The sequence below is a fragment of the Oryza glaberrima genome, chromosome 3 (genome assembly GCF_000147395.1).
Source record: "Oryza glaberrima chromosome 3, OglaRS2, whole genome shotgun sequence".
Lineage (NCBI taxonomy): Eukaryota > Viridiplantae > Streptophyta > Magnoliopsida > Poales > Poaceae > Oryza > Oryza glaberrima.
In genome coordinates this window covers 25,771,364-25,787,891 of record NC_068328.1, presented here as the reverse complement: position 1 = coordinate 25,787,891, position 16,528 = coordinate 25,771,364, and the positions used below count along the sequence as shown (strand labels likewise).

Sequence of the window (16,528 nt, the reverse complement as noted above, 5' to 3'; positions counted from 1 at the left end):
ATACATTTTAAGTTAGGTCCACGTCATATGTGCGTATGGATGATTATTGATGGATTAAAATTGACGGCGCAAAGCAAAGGGAAAGAAGACGGTAAAACTAGCGCTTTAATTTAGAATTGATCGAGGTGTAGGGCGATCAAATTTGCTAGTTTAATTTTAGTTTCGCCGTACTATTAAGAGGGGTAATGACCTAGCAAAGAGATGATTTTAATTGCCACATTAGGTCATTGCATTTTCATTTGTGCTCTCTTTTTCATTACACACACATTCACTTGCAAATTCACTGGGTTCGGCCTGACCAGGGGCGGTCAGACCGGCCACATAGTGGCGGTCAGACCGGCCCCCTGGAGGCCGAGATGATGCTGCTCGGGATGGCCGATACAGAGCCGACGGAGCCGTAGTCGGTCAGACCGAGCTGATGGCGGTCTGACCGAGCCGAGGCCGGTCTGACCGGCCACCCCATGTCGGTCTGACCGGTCAGGCCGATGGGGTCCTCTGACAGCACTTCAACGGCTAGTTTTCTAGCCGTTGCAGAGTAGCACGGTCTGACTGGCCACATACCTTCGGTCAGACCGGCAGAGCACAAAGTTGGGGGATTTCGCCATCAACGGTTAGTTTTGGTGGGTGGGAGTATAAATACTCCCCCACCAGCAGCAAGGGGGCTCTCTTGGCACCCAATTCAATTGCATACACCCCTTGCACCTCTCTCACACTCACTTGAGCTTTGTGTTCATCCATCTAGTGTGTTAGAGGGTTGTTTAGCCAAGAGTCAAGTGCATTTGCTTCCATTGTAGAGCTAGTGTGGCACTTGATCATCTCCACACCAGGTCATTGCTTGTTACTCTTGGAGGTTGCCGCCTCCTAGACGGCTTGTGGAGGAGTTGCCCGGTGACCTCTCCGAGAAGATTGTGGAGGAGGCCCAGCACCGGTTTGTGAGTGGTTTGGAGTTCACCACCTTCGGAGTGAAGAAAGAACTACCCTGAGTGATCGAGGCTTGGGTAGTCCTCTCCGTGGGCCGGCTCCCGCCTTGCCCACCCCTTGACGAAGGGGGCGTGCGGTGGCTTCGTGGTTGAGCGGTGGAGTTGGGCTCGCCTCAACGGGGAGTAGGAAACCGGCGAGTTTCCGAACCTCGGTGAAAAATCTCTTGTCTCATTGTCTCATTTGATTGTCGCATTTACATTTGTGCAATTTACTTTCCTAGAGATATAATTGAGCCACTATCACCCTAGGTTTGCAAAACATAACTTAGTTGTTTAGTTAGAGTTCACCCTCACCAAGCCTAGCAACTTAGGTTAGATTTGATTAGGTGTTATTTAATTTTTAAATCGCCTATTCACCCCCCTCTAGTCGACATCTCGATCCTACAGCCGCTACACCGCCCACCATCTTCCTCCATCATCCACCGCACTCCTTAAGGCTACCAACGGTTTCGCCACCGCGTTCTCAGCCTAGACCACCGCCATCGACCGTCGCTTTAGAAGGAAATGGAGAATGAAGAAATAAGAAGAGGGGAAAAGAATAGGTTAGCCGGCTGGGATGATCCAGTGACTTCTTGCTCTCTTCCTCGATCTTTGCTAGTACTGCCCATCCTCCCTGACCTCACCGTTGCCCCTCCCAACCGTCGCACATATCCTCGTCGACCTCCAACACCGTTGCCCCTTCCATCGAGGCTGGCGACCGTTGCGTGTCTCGTGGCAACCTCCGTTGCTTCTCCCCGTCCTCCTGACCTTGGTGGCCTCCGATGCAGGGAAGCTGCAGAGCTCGTGCTTGAGGAGGCGGCCGTTGGCGCGCATATCCTCCTCGGCCTTCGACGCGAGGAAGCTGCAGCGCTCGAGCTTGAGGAGGCAGTCATCGACCTCCAACGCAAGGTGGCGGCAGGTAAGATGCCACCGACTCCAAGGCAAGCGCATGTGGAGGGAGAGCGGTGGCGCGACGGCCTACTTGCTGAGTCGAGGAGGAGGAAGAAGCCCTGCTGAGCTCGACGGATGGACGCTGCCACGTGCTTCAGCGAGGGAGGAATCCGAGAGGATGGAGAGAGGAGGGTGTGGATTGAGTAACATAGGAGAGAGAGAGAGAGTGATATGGAAGAGATCTGACTGGTGGGTCCAACTGATTTTTTTTAAAAAAAGATAAATGACTAGACTGTGATACGTACGGATGCCACGTAGGATCAAAACCACTTTAGATTAAGTTAGAGAGTTATTTATTCGGTTTAAATAGTTGAGGATGTAAAAGATCTTATTTTTAAGTTGAAGAGGATAATTCGATCGACCGTAGGAGTTAAGGGTGGTAATTCGTTTTTTTCCCTAAAATTAAAACCACTCCTAACTCCTGAGGAGAATATCTTAAAAGCAGCGGCAGAAGCAGCAGCACATGCTAGCTAGCACAATAAATATACTCCACTGGGGTAGCAGCTCCGCCGACACCGACAGCTTGCCCGCAGCGAGCATTCCCGTCCACGTCGCGGCCGCGGCCGTCGATCGATCGGTCGGTCGGTCCACGAATTTATGGGCGCGCCGCGAGAAAGCAACCAGGTTTCCATCTCCAACGTCGCACGGGTGGTTGGGCTCGCTCCCGACCTCCCGTCGACTCCACGTAATCTAATCTGCTCGTCTAATCTGATCCAGATCCATTAGATCTCGTTCCTTTTTGTTAAGGTACATATTTTACCTTCTATTCTCGTTTTTTTAATTACACAGTACAACTCACAACGCACGCGCACTCATTCCTATAAACACATGCACGTAAACCCTACCCCTATGAGCATCTTTGAAGACTGGACCAGCAAATCCGGGAAAGATTGATGAAGTCAGCATAGACGTCTCGCTGAACCTTTTTTTTAAACTACTGAACAGCACATTTCATACGAAAAATTTCTACATAAAAATTATTTTAAAATATCGGATAAATTTACTTTTAAAATTTAAAATAATTAAAACTCAATTAATTATGTGATAATGATTTTCTTATTTTACTACTTATAATCTTTATATTCAGTGAACTCTAATGTGATATGTTCTCACGGAAAACTAGAAAAATGAAAAGCTGGTGGATGCCTAGCAAAAGGAGCTAGTAGTGGAGTACTAATTTTCGTATTATGGAACTATGGGTTTCACAACTTCACATCAACGGGTGTGGAGGGCCGTGCCATTTTGATTAGGTTACTTGGCTTTCAATTACAAGATCAGACGGATTTTGTAGGTTCTTTTATTTAGGTGGTGGTATTTCTTTTTTTAAAAGACCAGGTATATTTCATGTTTTAGAAGAGTTGCTTTATTTTAGATTTTCCTTGCTAAGGATGGCCGAATGTTTTCAAATACCTCATGTCTCATGAGGGTGTTGCCGTTATACTTTAAATATGATTTAGTGTTAACTTGTAATAGTTTTATTATGCTCATGGAATGAATGTATGTAGTGGTCATCCCATAAGTGAAATAATTTAATATTATTTTCTGAAGGGTGTCATCAACATTATGATTTGTCACTCCATGATAAAATCTTAAGCTCATTTTAAAACATTAAGATTTTAAAATGAAAGAAAGATTTTAAGGGGGCATTGCATTTTAAGTTAAGATGCACCATCATTATTTTTCATGTGTAATTTTTTGTTGTATGTAGACATACCATAGACTTTTTTTTTTGCATATTGAAGCCTTATTTCTTCACATGGATATAAATAGACACCATAAAATAATTAGCATTTCTCATTAATCGCTGGCAATTTGATTTGGTTATCAGTTCTCACCAAACCCCACATAGAGCCTATAAATCCATATTAAGATCAACTGTGTCAACTAGAGTTGAAAGAAAGGATAATAGAAAAAAACGGCTATAAGGTTAAGTGCCTAAGATCAAATAAGTGCCGTGTGAGTGGCAAAAATACACTTTCTTTTATCACTTTTTGGTCACTAGGTGCCACGAGATCGCCGTTGGCTAACGTGCAGAGCATGCAGCTGGTTAACAAATTCAGCTTATATTATTGTACCTTAGCCCATAACATATGCTCCTAATTTCATTTTTTGTCTTGAGGAAATGACCCTTCTACCCCCACATTGACACCGTTGCTTTGCCCACAGATGTACAATGATTAGCAGCAAGTTCAGTTCAGGCTGTCCTCAACCTCAAGGCCTCACCAACACTACAAGCAATTAATTAACCAATAAATAAATGGTTAATTAATTACAATCAACCATTTATTAAGTCACTTAACAATTAATTAGGAGTGATTTAATTTTGGTCATAGACATGGTTGTTGCAAATGATGTGGCAACTACCCAAAAAAAAAACCCCTCATTTCTCTCTCTCTTCCACCTCCAGCCTTCCCTCCTCCTGCTGCTCCTCCACTGCAGCAAAAAGCAAGCAACCTCACCGAGGAGGGGAATGGAATGGAGCTGAGCCTTCTCCCCGCCCCACGCGTGTAGCCGCCGCCGCCGGCGAGCAGGTTTGGAGTGGGGGCGACGCGGCCGTGGAGAGCAGGTCTCGTGTCCGGATCGAATCGAAGGTATCAGTTCTTGCGTGGATTGGTGATCCAGCCAGACTTGGGGGTTGGGGGTTTCTTGTTTTATTTTTTTTCGTTTTGGGATTTCTTTTGATGCGTGGTGCTGTAGTATAGTAAATAATAGCCGTTTGTTCCAAAAGAAAATAAAATGTTTGGTAGATGTTTCTGAAGGCAGAAAATGGTTTGATCTTTCCAATCTGTTTCGAAATGTGGCTGGTTTGATCTCGACATCTTGTGATGCAGGGCGTTTCTAGTGTCAAAAAGAGAGGAGGGATGGCGATGACGGGGTACAAGTACCAAGCTCAGGAGTTGATGAGAGACTACTTGCTGGCTGATCCACTGGTTCCGTACACCTCGGTGCTCGTAGGCATTGCCCTGTGCAAGATGGTAATTTCGCCTGTTCTTGTAGTTTCTACCTTGTGCTTGATGACTTGCATTGCGGAATCAGCGCAATGCTTGTCACCGATTGCATGTTTGTGCTGTGTTGATTGATGAGAAGAATAGTTACATTTGAGAGTTTTGGTAGTACGAAATGACCATGGACTTCTACCAAGGAATGGCGCCAGAAGATCCAGCATGCTGTACAAGGATAATGATACTACATAGGACTACATTCTATCATATTGATTGATTCGAAAATATCAAATGTAGACTGCAGCTTCGGAAAAAATATAATGTTATCTAGTACTACTGTTTTTTAGCAAGCTCTGACCTCTGGTCATTGCATTGTACATATTGATTTTCCCCTTCATTCATAACTTTTAGGGATAGTTTCAATTTAATCGTTGGACCAAATTTTTAACAAGGTTTCTGTTAAATTTAGCATGCTTGGGATGGTTTCTATTAAGTAACATTGATCCATTATACTGTTTTCATTTTTAGTTGAATGAGCTTGTTTTAACTGAAGAAGGTAAAACAAGACATAAAAGGTATCTGGTATTTGAGTTATGACATACAACTAACAACCGCCAACTAGATTTTTGCCATCTTTCGTCAACGACAAAATAATCTTCTGAAGAAACTTTTTGAATGCGACATAATATTATGTCATATTATTGCTGCAACTGACCGTAGCATTTTTGGACTTGTTTCAATTGCTTACCAGCTTTTAATTATTCAACAACATGTTTCTAATTTCACAGTAGCATCTTTGGACTTGTTTCAATTGCTTACCAGCTTGTAATTATTCAACAGCATGTTTCTAATTTCGCAATTCACGATCCCTCTAGGCATATGATCTCACAAGGGTACTGAGCTCATTTTACTTCAAGGGATATTCTTCACTGACAAAGATACAACGTGTTGAATGGAACAACAGGTCAGCATTGCTAGAGCTAGTACATATATTGCTCCCTCCCTGATATTTTTCTTTTCGTAAATTTCATAGTAACAACAAGTTACCTTTTTCAGGGGTATGTCCAGTGCACATGCGATCTTTATCACAGCTATATCATTATATCTTGTCATGTCTACAGATCTTTTCTCTGATCGCCTTAAGGGGCCTATCACATTCCGCAATTCAATCATCTCCACTTTTGCATTAGGGGTACTGAATAACATTCATTATCTACAGTGAACTTTTTCTTTTTTATGCTGGAATTGTTTTAAATTGTTTAACTGACATATTTGTGTCCTGGCTGTATGCTGACAGGTTTCTGTGGGCTACTTCATCGCTGACCTTGCAATGATCTTCTGGTTGTATCCTTCCCTTGGTGGAATGGAATACGTATGTGTTCAGCATTTGTCTATATATACTATTATAAATTAAGTTAATTGCTAATGAATTAGGTTTAGTTAAATTTAGTTTGGTTTCAATAAGCTCATGCGATAATTTTGGCAGCATGTTAGACAGTTAGGTAGTGCCTGGTTAGCAATATCTTATTGTTGTATATTGTTTTGCAGATCGTCCATCATACTCTTTCTCTAGTTGCAATAGCTTACACAATGTTGTCAGGGGAGGGTCAGTTCTACACATACATGGTTCTTATTTCAGAAACAACCACCCCTGAAATTAACTTGAGATGGTAAGCAAGTTGAGCATGTTTCATTTCTTGTATGAAGTCATTTCATCTCAGTTATTTGGTTATAACATTCTGATGCTCGGATTTATTTTAAGGTTTCTTGACACAGCTGGACTGAAAAAGTCAAGTGCTTACTTGGTTAATGGTATTCTGATGTTCGTTGCATGGCTGGTAAGTGAAATTTCTTACATGTTGTATTGAATTAAGTAGCAGCCTTCTATACCAAGTGCTCTGTTCCGTAGAAATATAAATGTGAAGTTTCAAGCATAATCTTCACTGAGGACCCATAATAAAAGAATCATATCTATAGAACAAATAAGAACAAGAGAATGCACCATGTTCATGAGTTTGTGATTGTGAATAACTGTCCCCATAAAATTGTGTTGGCAATGTAACTTCACCAAGTTGGCAGCCGTAGTAGGATGCTTTCCTCATGTACCTGACTAAGCTATTTTAGTTGTGAGACAATTTCTTTTCCTTGGTGTCATACTTCTGGCTCTTTATCTTAGCGATCTTACTTCTTTCAATCAGGTTGCAAGGATACTTCTGTTCATTTACGTATTCTATCACATCTATTTGCACTACAGTCAGGTAATAACATATCCATTGCTGATGCATTTATGGACTCTTTATTCTATTTTATTGTGTTTATATGTACAAATACACATCATCTCTATGCTATCTAACACATTCTTACTGTTCTATCTTCTTATGCAGGTAATGCAGATGCATGCTTTTGGGTACTACTTGACATTTATTGTGCCATCGGTGCTCTTTGTCATGAACACAATGTGGTTTATGAAGATCTTGAAAGGCGTGAAGAAAACATTGGGGAAGTGGTCATGATCGATCCAGGAATGCAGATCCTAGAACCGCCAACAAAAGTTGGTATTCCAGCGATCATCCGTATGATCTTGATGTGTAAAGTTATGGACATATATCAGGTTAACTAGGTAAAGCGAATATGTAAAGTGCTAGTAGCAAAAACAAGTTTAGATTAGGCCAAATTGCCGCTATTTTCAGCAAGCTGGAATTTCCTAGCCTGTTTGGCACGGTACTGAAGTTCCCAGCACGCTGTTTCTCCCCTCCCGCATCGTGTGTATATCTGAAGAAATTTCTGTGGATCAGTTGCCCAACAGTACAACCTCAAATGCAATAGTATTTGTGACAATTACAGTATTTACCTGTTCTCGCTCAACTCCTGTAGGAAAAGACATGTAAAAACGGTAGCATATCTCGTTGCTGATGTTTGAATTCGCCAAAACACGTCCTATGAAAATTAATCATAACAAACGTGTGCATTTAATTTATTCACATTTGAAAGGAATCGAAATTATTTTCCTCTGTGCTGCACTAGAGCGGCGCAGCAACCGAATATAACTGAGGCAACAGCAACCAAAGGTTTCTTGATCTCAGGACAACGTGCACCAGCTATAGCTCTTCAGTAACCAGTAACCATGGGTCACACATTTCATGGGAATGCGAATGTAAAAGAACAGTAACAATGATAGAGCACAATTAACATTTCGGTACCAATTTCAAGCCTCTGATGTGGCATTCTTGTATTGACATTTACATGACACAAGGAATGAAAAGAAATAAGCGTGAAGGCTGGAGTATATAGCCATGAAGGTGGCCACACAAGAACTTCTGGGATATTTGTTGAATTTTCCTCTCCTAGATTTTATAATGACAATACTCGGCCGAAACTATGCTTCAAGAGCAGCATGAAGCAGAGCTGACCAGTCTCTCATTTGGTCTCTGGGAGAGGACCATGCCGGCCTGCGGGTTCTGAGCTGGCTGTCCTTGAAGCAATCTTTTTGCTGCAATCGGAATGCATAATGCATGTTAATTTTGTGCGTACTATCATAGCTTCAGTGCAAACAACTAATAAACGGTTAGTATTAACAAGGGTGATTGTAGATCAACATAAAGGTTGATTATCTAACAGCTTACAAATTTAATCCACAGACCATCTACCCATCTAAAATGTATAAAGGTAAACTCACCAATTTCATAAAATATGTCATTCACATTTGTTGCAGTTTTCGCAGATGTTTCCATGAAGAAAAGCCCATTCTCCTGTGCATATGTCTTTGCTTCCTGCAGAAAAAGGAAATGTAAGACATACAGGAGAACACCATAGCAAGTAAACAAGATGCTATGCAGCATAAAGCAGTATCATTCTCATGCCACAAGTACCTAATCCGTGCCAAGATCATGCTTTTTTTCCTCAAAAACTATACCAAAAAAAACACGGCACAAGCATGCTGATAGTAAATAGCAGTAGCAACTACCTCAGACAGAGGATTACCAAGATTGGCTGTATGAAATACGTATTGCAGGATTCACCATTAACCATAGTTTTGTAATGCGTAATCTTTTTCCTAACAATACAATTTTCAATTAAACAAACTGAGTTCTGCTATGAACATAGTTTTGTAATGTTTGAAACTGAAATGAAGGTTGGCTGCAGATTAGCAACACAAAAACACGCGTTACACGCCGAGGCGCCGTGCATGCATTTCCTGTGGCCATGAATTCCTGGACCTTAACTCACACGCAATTCCATCCTCCCTCCCAAAATAAGAGGAGGTCCAGCCCAACTGCCTGATCATCCCGCTCCCTCCACGATGACACAGAGCCCAACTCAACCAGCTCACCAGACGAACCGAGCAAACGATCGAACACCCACCATGCACACCACGAACGGCGCGCCTGCATGCTGCGACGCCAACGCCGACACGCCCCCGCTTCACCTCATCTTCGTGCCCTTCCTCTCGCGCAGCCACTTCGGCCCCGTCACGGCAATGGCAGCCGAAGCCGACGCCTGCCACCGCGGAGGGCGAACCGCCGCAACCATCGTCACCACACGCCACTTCGCAGCAATGGCCCCGGCATCCGTGCCGGTCCGTGTGGCGCAGTTCGGGTTCCCGGGTGGGCACAACGACTTCTCCCTCCTCCCGGGCGAGGTCTCGGCCGCGGCGTTCTTTGCCGCCGCGGAGGAAGCATTGGCGCCGGCACTCGGGGCGGCGGTGCGTGGGCTTCTCCGCGAAGGGGGCTCCACCGCCACCGTGACGGTCGTCTCGGACGCGGTGCTCCACTGGGCGCCGCGTGTGGCGCGCGAGTGCGGCGTGCTGCACGTGACGTTCCACACCATCGGCGCCTTCGCCGCTGCCGCCATGGTGGCGATCCATGGACACCTCCACTTACGTGAGGCCATGCCAGACCCGTTCGGCGTCGACGAGGGCTTCCCGCTCCCCGTGAAGCTCCGCGGGGTGCAGGTCAACGAGGAGGCCCTCGTTCACCTCCCCCTCTTCCGCGCCGCCGAGGCCGAGAGCTTCGCCGTCGTCTTCAACAGCTTCGCGGCGCTCGAGGCCGACTTCGCCGAGTACTACCGTAGCCTGGACGGGTCTCCCAAGAAGGTGTTCCTCGTCGGCCCAGCGCGCGCCGCCGTCTCCAAACTCAGCAAAGGCATCGCTGCCGACGGCGTCGACCGGGACCCTATCCTGCAATGGCTCGACGGCCAACCGGCAGGGTCGGTGTTGTACGCGTGCTTCGGGAGCACATGTGGGATGGGCGCGAGCCAGCTCACGGAACTCGCTGCTGGCCTGCGCGCGTCGGGCTGGCCATTCCTCTGGGTCATCCCGACGACGGCGGTGGAGGTAACAGAGCAGGAGGAGCGCGCGTCCAGCCACGGCATGGTGGTGGCCGGGCGGTGGGCGCCACAAGCGGACATCCTGGCGCACCGCGCTGTGGGCGGCTTCCTCAGCCACTGCGGGTGGAACTCGATACTGGATGCCATCTCCGCCGGCGTGCCACTCGCGACTTGGCCATTGCGCGCCGAGCAGTTCCTCAACGAGGTGTTCCTCGTCGACGTGCTCCGCGTGGGCGTGCGGGTGCGTGAGGCTGCCGGCAACGCGGCCATGGAGGCGGTGGTGCCGGCCGAGGCGGTGGCGAGAGCGGTGGGTAGGCTGATGGGCGACGACGACGCTGCGGCGAGGAGAGCGAGGGTGGACGAGCTGGGCGTCGCGGCGCGCACAGCCGTGTCCGATGGCGGGTCGTCGTGCGGTGACTGGGCGGAGCTGATAAATCAGCTAAAAGCGTTACAGCTTACATTGTCACGAGACAGACGCACTGATGCAGTGACAAGGGACTGACTCACATGCAGGCCAGTAGTAAACAAATACGGAATACTAAAAGATCAAGATTAATTTATACAAGTTCATAAAAACACAATTCAACATCCTGCCCTTTACCAGTGTATTACTTCCTCTGTTACAGAATAAGTTAATTCAGTACAGGGTGTAACACATCCTACTAAACTACATCACATGTAACCGTATTGATTGTAATATTTGTACAGCTTGGGCCATATCATGTGGCCCATACTAACCGTACTAATTGGACCATATTATTTGGGCCGAAACGACATTATCACTTACGTGCTACCTATATTAACTGGGCTGGAACGGATCGCAACCAACACCGAACAGCCTTGCTGCTGAGCCCGAATGGCCGGCAATGACAGCAGCGCCGGCCGTTATAACCCATCGGCGGCAGCGAATTGGTCAGACAGCCACCGACAAAGGGAGAAGATGGACAAGTAGTATAAAACTGGAGGCTGATCGCTGACAAATTAAGGTGTGTGGGGGAGACAATGGATGCCTCCCGGTCTCGCCTCCAGCGACCGGCGTGGACCAGACCTACAACCACCTACGCGGTGAGACGTGAAGCAAGCGGCAAGGACGACGAGTGTGATTGCATCATGTCGATCGTCGCCTAGAAAGCCACCGTGCATTTCTTCTATTCATTTTGGTTTGCTTCCACTTCCAAAGCTGTATGTATATATACACTACTCCATATATACATGCAGCGTGGAATAATTTGCTCCAAAGTTAAAAAAGCAAGGTTTAAGAGGCTAGTGTGGCTGTGTGGCACATGCCTCCGGCAGCTGGCTCGAGTGATGTGGTCAACTAAATCGCTTGCAACGATGTACATGCCGCCGTCCAACAGCGGATCTCCGGCGTGTTTAGCATCAAATTAATCTTCCTGCCGATGAATACGGCGGACAATAACTCCTAATCAAACCGGTCACCGAAAGATTCAGTGGGCTACATGTATGGAGTAAGCCTGCAACCGTACCATTCCCCGGGGATTTTTTTTTTTTTAGAGAAGGGTATATTTTACCCGGCCTCTACATCCACCGGATATATGCAGCCATTTAAATTGGGATATATGCAGAACTCAGTAAAAAGATAAATGCCATTGTAAAACCATATAGAAATGGCAAGAGTATTTGCCTATATTAGTTGTGTGACAGGTAATTTCACCTTTGCAACGTAGGATAGTGAAAAGATAACATAGCGACATCACATATAAAACCAGAGGGAGGGCGAGAGGAAGGAAAACATACCTCTATTTGCACCTGCCTAGTCTCTAGCAAATCGGCTTTGTTGCCAGCAAGAGCCACCACTGTACTCGAGTTACCTATATCAAAGGAGAAATCAATTATTTTGACAAGATAGATAATTGTCATATGGACTAATTTGTTGGTTATTGACAATACCAATAACCAAATCCAAAAGTAAAAATGTGAAATTGCTCAGAGGAGTTAATGTACGTAATAAACACATATTTGCAAGCAATAGAAAAATAATAAAAGAACTGATTATTCCTGATTATTTAATAACCATGCAGGAAGTCAAAGATAGCATGCAATGGAAACTGTACAAGGAACTAATTAAATGTATGCGTAAGTGATAAAATAAGGTGCCAACGATCAGCATGTCCAGAAACTCAGAGCTGTCATCTGATGAGTTTTCCACAAATTAAACTGTTCAAGGAGCTGATAAGTTTCTTATTTTAAAAACTAGGTCCATGATCTTAAAAGAGCATGAGAAGACCTCAAACAGAGATGCCACTTTCTCATACAGTACAGCAAAGTACCTTGAGCTTGAAGTTCTTGAACCCATTTCTTTGCACGGGTGAAAGAGGCCTAAAAGTAGAAAGAGTCATGTTAAAATATCTGAAATGGCACTTCTCTCTATGCAATAAATAAAACAGTCAGAGTAGTTACACTAAGTTTAGAATGCTATAGTGCTTCTGATTTCTAGACCAATTGAACCTAACAAGGATGAATGCATGCTTTAGAATATGGCTGCAAAATACATCAATATGCATCTCATGATATAAAAGATCTCAAAGTTGGACACATATAGAGTCACGTATACATATGTATCTAGTTAGTGTAAAACCATTTAGAGGAACATCATAAGCATTATTTTGTCAAGCTTTAACTACATAACCTATCAATCACATATTGAAGTATAGATCATCATAGACATGCCATATAGATCTACCATTGGTACTACATACATAATGAATACTAAGCTATATCTTTCTGTATGAGATCAACATCAAGTTTTGCTGGCTGTGATTCTGTTAGGTGTGAAAATACTACAGAGTACAAACTACAAACATAATGATCATCAATTTTTTGAACTGCATTTATGCTCTTATACACGCTCATATCGGTAGCACAACACTATAGGGAGTTATTGTATCATAAACGAGTTATCATTAGTCAAAACAGCTGCCAAGAAAATCATGAACTCGACAAAAATGGAACGCCTATTATTATCAAAAACTATGGTTAGCAAAAGGAAACCAATTGCATTGTACTAACCGGATTCGTGATGTCATATACAACTATGGCAGCAGCCGCACCCCTATAGTACATGGGAGCCAAGCTGTGATATCTCTCCTGCCCAGCTGTATCCCAGATTTCAAACTTCACGGTTTCGTCATTAACTGCTAATGTCTGTGAGAAAAATGCTGCTCCAATTGTCGATTCCTACAGATAGATAGACCAATAGATTCATCATTTGGAACACAAAAACCTCTTGATCCGCAACTTCAACAAGACAAGAATATGAACTTATGAAGAGACTAACCTGAAACTCAACAAACTGTCCTTTTACAAAACGAAGCACCAAGCTAGATTTTCCTGCGCCCACATCTCCAAGAAGAACCTAAGATTCCAGGAACACTGAAAAAGTCAGCATTGCATAACACACAAGATTCTAGCAATGCAATATCTATATGCTTGCACTGAATTCCAAACTCCCCACGACATAAATTTGTGCTTATAAACAAATTTTCCCAGAAATGGAATTTAAACATGAACATAGAGATGGGCTCAAAATCATCATCACTGTGCACATGCTGGAGAAACATCAATTGCCATGAAAATTAGGAACATCATCTAAAACAACATCTTCTGATCAGGCCAAAACAAAACTACCGTGCGTCTATTCTAACAAAGAATCTAATAAACAAGACTTTAGCCATAATAACACCAGAAACATTTAATGGATAATTACCAATAAATATGCAATGCTATTATTATCCAACATAAGAGAGAGACCCCCCATGTATTCGCCTCGTCACAATCTGTTCAATTCAACCATCCTAAAGAGGACAACCTGATATATGATCGGATACAATCCCACGCGATTGCGAAAAAAAAAAAGAGGAGAGAAATTCGCGACAAGATTTCGATCCGTGGGCGAAATCAACAACCGATATCGATCTAGCGCACGAGATTGGGGGAAATCCCTCACCAGTTTGGCGTTGCGGATCTTGTTGCCGGCGTTGGCCGCCATAGGATTCGACGCCCCCGCGGATCGGGAGAGCTCGCTGCTTGGCGGAAGCTTCGAGATCAAATTCGCACGCAAAGCAAAGAGGCGGAATTGGGGGAAAAAAATTTATCGTCAGCTTCCACGTGTGCTACACGCCCCTCTCTTGACTCTCTCCCCACTCTATCTTTTTTTTCCCCTTTTTTTTTTTGCTTTTGGTTTGGGAAATCCATTTTTCAGTTTAGCCCTTGTTCTTATACGTAATTACACTCGTTTCACTGTTGCCCCCACCTACTCCCACGTTTTTCATGCGGACCGGAGGAGGAGTAAACATGTCAACAGGAGGCACTAGGGGGTTTAACATAAAAAGTACCTTAACATGCACTTCTTTTAGATGAAAAGTACTTAAATATACACTAATATAATCACCAATTATCCTTGCACAAAGTTTGGTTTGTAGAACTGAGAACAAGGAATTTGAGAATAGGAGTTGGAGCTTACAAATGCTTGGATGCGCCTATGAATTTAGAGAAATTGACTTGGAGTTGGGGTTCAGTAAATCTATCTTTTTCTTTAATACTTTCTCCGTTTCACAACGTAAGTCATTCTAGCATTTCTCACATTCATATTGATGTTAACGAGAAATGCTAGAATGACTTACATTGTGAAACGAAGGGAGTAATGTTTTAGTAAGTTTATTTTGAGATGTATAAACCTAGGTTGTGTTCGTTGGCCATGTTGGGAACCTTACCCTCCCGCACGGAAAACGGAGCCCGCACGGAAAACGGAGCGATCCATTAGCGCGTGATTAATTAAGTATTAGCTATTTTTTTCAAAAATAGATTAATTTGATTTTTAAGCAAATTTCGTATACAATTTTTTTTTGCAAAAAACGCACCATTTAGCAGTTTGAAAAGTGTGCGCGCAGAAAACGAGGGAGATGGGTTGAGAAGAGGGGGCGTCCGAACACACCCGTGGTCGATTCATATATGCCCCTATTTAAGCCAAATGGTATAGATCCATGTTCCTTAAATGAAATATATATATTATGAGGCCACAATTTGCTCAGATAAACTCACTTATCTCTTTAGCCAAACTCTTACATATGGCTCTCAAGTCTCAAGCAAGCAAGCTGGTTGTCTCATGTCCATGCAAAAAAGGGACAGCTTAGCCTAATACAATCTATTCCAACCCTGATCTTGATAAAATTCCAGTTCTATCCTTGCTAATGTGTCAAGCCACCTCATAGAATCCTTCTCCTTGTTGTTGACATGCCACTTGTTTTTATTTGTAGTTGTTGCCTCTAGATGTCCTTGGGCATGGGTGTTGATCTAGATAGATTTGTTTACTTTCTCCTCCATCATCAATTCACTGTGTTTGGCAGTGTACGTTGGTTGCCTCTTAACATTATCATGGTCGCCATAAAGATTTAGGCTGTATTCGGGAGGATGGTTTGGGAACCCCTCCTCCGCGGCATGTAAAACGAATAACGCATTGTTTTAGCTATTTTTTTAAAAAAATAGATTAATATGATTTTTAAAGCAACTTTTATATAGAAATTTTTTTTTAAAAAAACGCACCGTTTAGCAGTTTAAAAAGCGTGCGCGTGGAAAACGAGAGAGGTGAGTCGAAAAAATTAGGGAAAGAACTCAGCCTTAGAGTAGTTCAATTATATTTCTCAACACTATTCCTACAATACACATTGGCCTTGTATGTGTATATCATAATGTTGCCTTAGAAAAGTGCTATATATATATATATATAGCCGGTAGTTTATCTGCCAGAAAAAAAAATATATTTCAGACATTCATTATCCATAGCATGCACCACCATTAACATCTTCGAGTCACTGCCTCACTGGTGCCCAAGAAAAGTGTTGCACCTTGTTGCCAACAAAAAGAAGGCATGCACTTACCATCAGAAAGTACTGGCAATATGTTTGTTGTACCTACTAAAAAAGTGTTTATTGTATGCACAAACACAATGCACACAAAAATATATAGGAGGTGTATTATGATAGCAGCTATTAGTTTCAATTCTCTTGCATATATGCGAAAATTCCCTCAAAGCATTGGCCTTAGATGTGATATTGGGATCTTAGGAGTTCACTAAAGAGTGACAACCAAATGTCAAAAATCCTATATATTGTCCCTTGTGGCTTTTAGTTCAACAGTGAAATGTTGCAAGTGGACCATCTATCTATTTATATGTAGGTTTGTAGGGGAATAACAAGAACAAAATTATCGGAAGATTTATAAATTAAAAGACAATGACATAGTCACTAAATGCATGTGTGTTTAGGTTTTCCTTGGGTCAATGATGTTTTAGGTTGCGAGGGATGACCATGTTGCGGTTGAACAAAAGGGTAT

General features: G+C 43.5%; 3 protein-coding genes across 3 annotated transcripts; 2 read left to right on the top strand and 1 right to left on the bottom strand.

Annotated features, from left to right (window-relative positions):
• The first annotated feature begins 4,243 nt into the window (after positions 1-4,243).
• Positions 4,244-7,670, top strand: LOC127766668 (uncharacterized). Its single transcript, XM_052291780.1, has 9 exons — positions 4,244-4,501; positions 4,742-4,885; positions 5,728-5,816; positions 5,909-6,044; positions 6,150-6,224; positions 6,401-6,522; positions 6,615-6,690; positions 7,051-7,110; positions 7,237-7,670. The coding sequence occupies exons 1-9, from the start codon at positions 4,259-4,261 to the stop codon at positions 7,363-7,365; spliced, it is 1,074 nt and encodes a 357-aa protein (XP_052147740.1). The 5' UTR covers positions 4,244-4,258; the 3' UTR covers positions 7,366-7,670.
• A 337-nt stretch (positions 7,671-8,007) lies between these two features.
• On the bottom strand, positions 8,008-14,364 carry LOC127766669 (ras-related protein Rab5A-like). Its single transcript, XM_052291781.1, has 7 exons — positions 14,145-14,364; positions 13,476-13,553; positions 13,208-13,375; positions 12,469-12,517; positions 11,936-12,009; positions 8,529-8,622; positions 8,008-8,342 (listed from the first exon to the last, which is right to left on the bottom strand). Exons 1-7 carry the CDS (start codon positions 14,184-14,186, stop codon positions 8,236-8,238), a joined length of 612 nt encoding a protein of 203 aa, XP_052147741.1. The 5' UTR covers positions 14,187-14,364; the 3' UTR covers positions 8,008-8,235.
• On the top strand, positions 9,141-11,307 carry LOC127766667 (UDP-glycosyltransferase 73C7-like). The gene has a single exon (XM_052291779.1). The coding sequence runs from the start codon at positions 9,153-9,155 to the stop codon at positions 10,677-10,679; it is 1,527 nt and encodes a 508-aa protein (XP_052147739.1). The 5' UTR covers positions 9,141-9,152; the 3' UTR covers positions 10,680-11,307.
• Positions 14,365-16,528: the final 2,164 nt, after the last annotated feature.

Bases quoted from the DNA above. Each gene is read 5' to 3' on its own strand.
- LOC127766667 (XM_052291779.1), top strand. From the start codon at position 9,153: ATGACACAGAGCCCAACTCAACCAGCTCACCAGACGAACCGAGCAAAC.
- LOC127766668 (XM_052291780.1), top strand. From the start codon at position 4,259: ATGATGTGGCAACTACCCAAAAAAAAAACCCCTCATTTCTCTCTCTCT. The intron at 4,886-5,727 runs GTAATTTCGCCT...CGATCCCTCTAG, and splicing joins GCATTGCCCTGTGCAAGATG to GCATATGATCTCACAAGGGT. The intron at 6,691-7,050 runs GTAAGTGAAATT...TCTTTCAATCAG, and splicing joins TGATGTTCGTTGCATGGCTG to GTTGCAAGGATACTTCTGTT.
- LOC127766669 (XM_052291781.1), bottom strand. From the start codon at position 14,186: ATGGCGGCCAACGCCGGCAACAAGATCCGCAACGCCAAACTG. The intron at 13,376-13,475 runs GTTAGTCTCTTC...ATCTATCTGTAG, and splicing joins GACAGTTTGTTGAGTTTCAG to GAATCGACAATTGGAGCAGC. The intron at 12,518-13,207 runs GTTAGTACAATG...TTCTACTTTTAG, and splicing joins TATATGACATCACGAATCCG to GCCTCTTTCACCCGTGCAAA.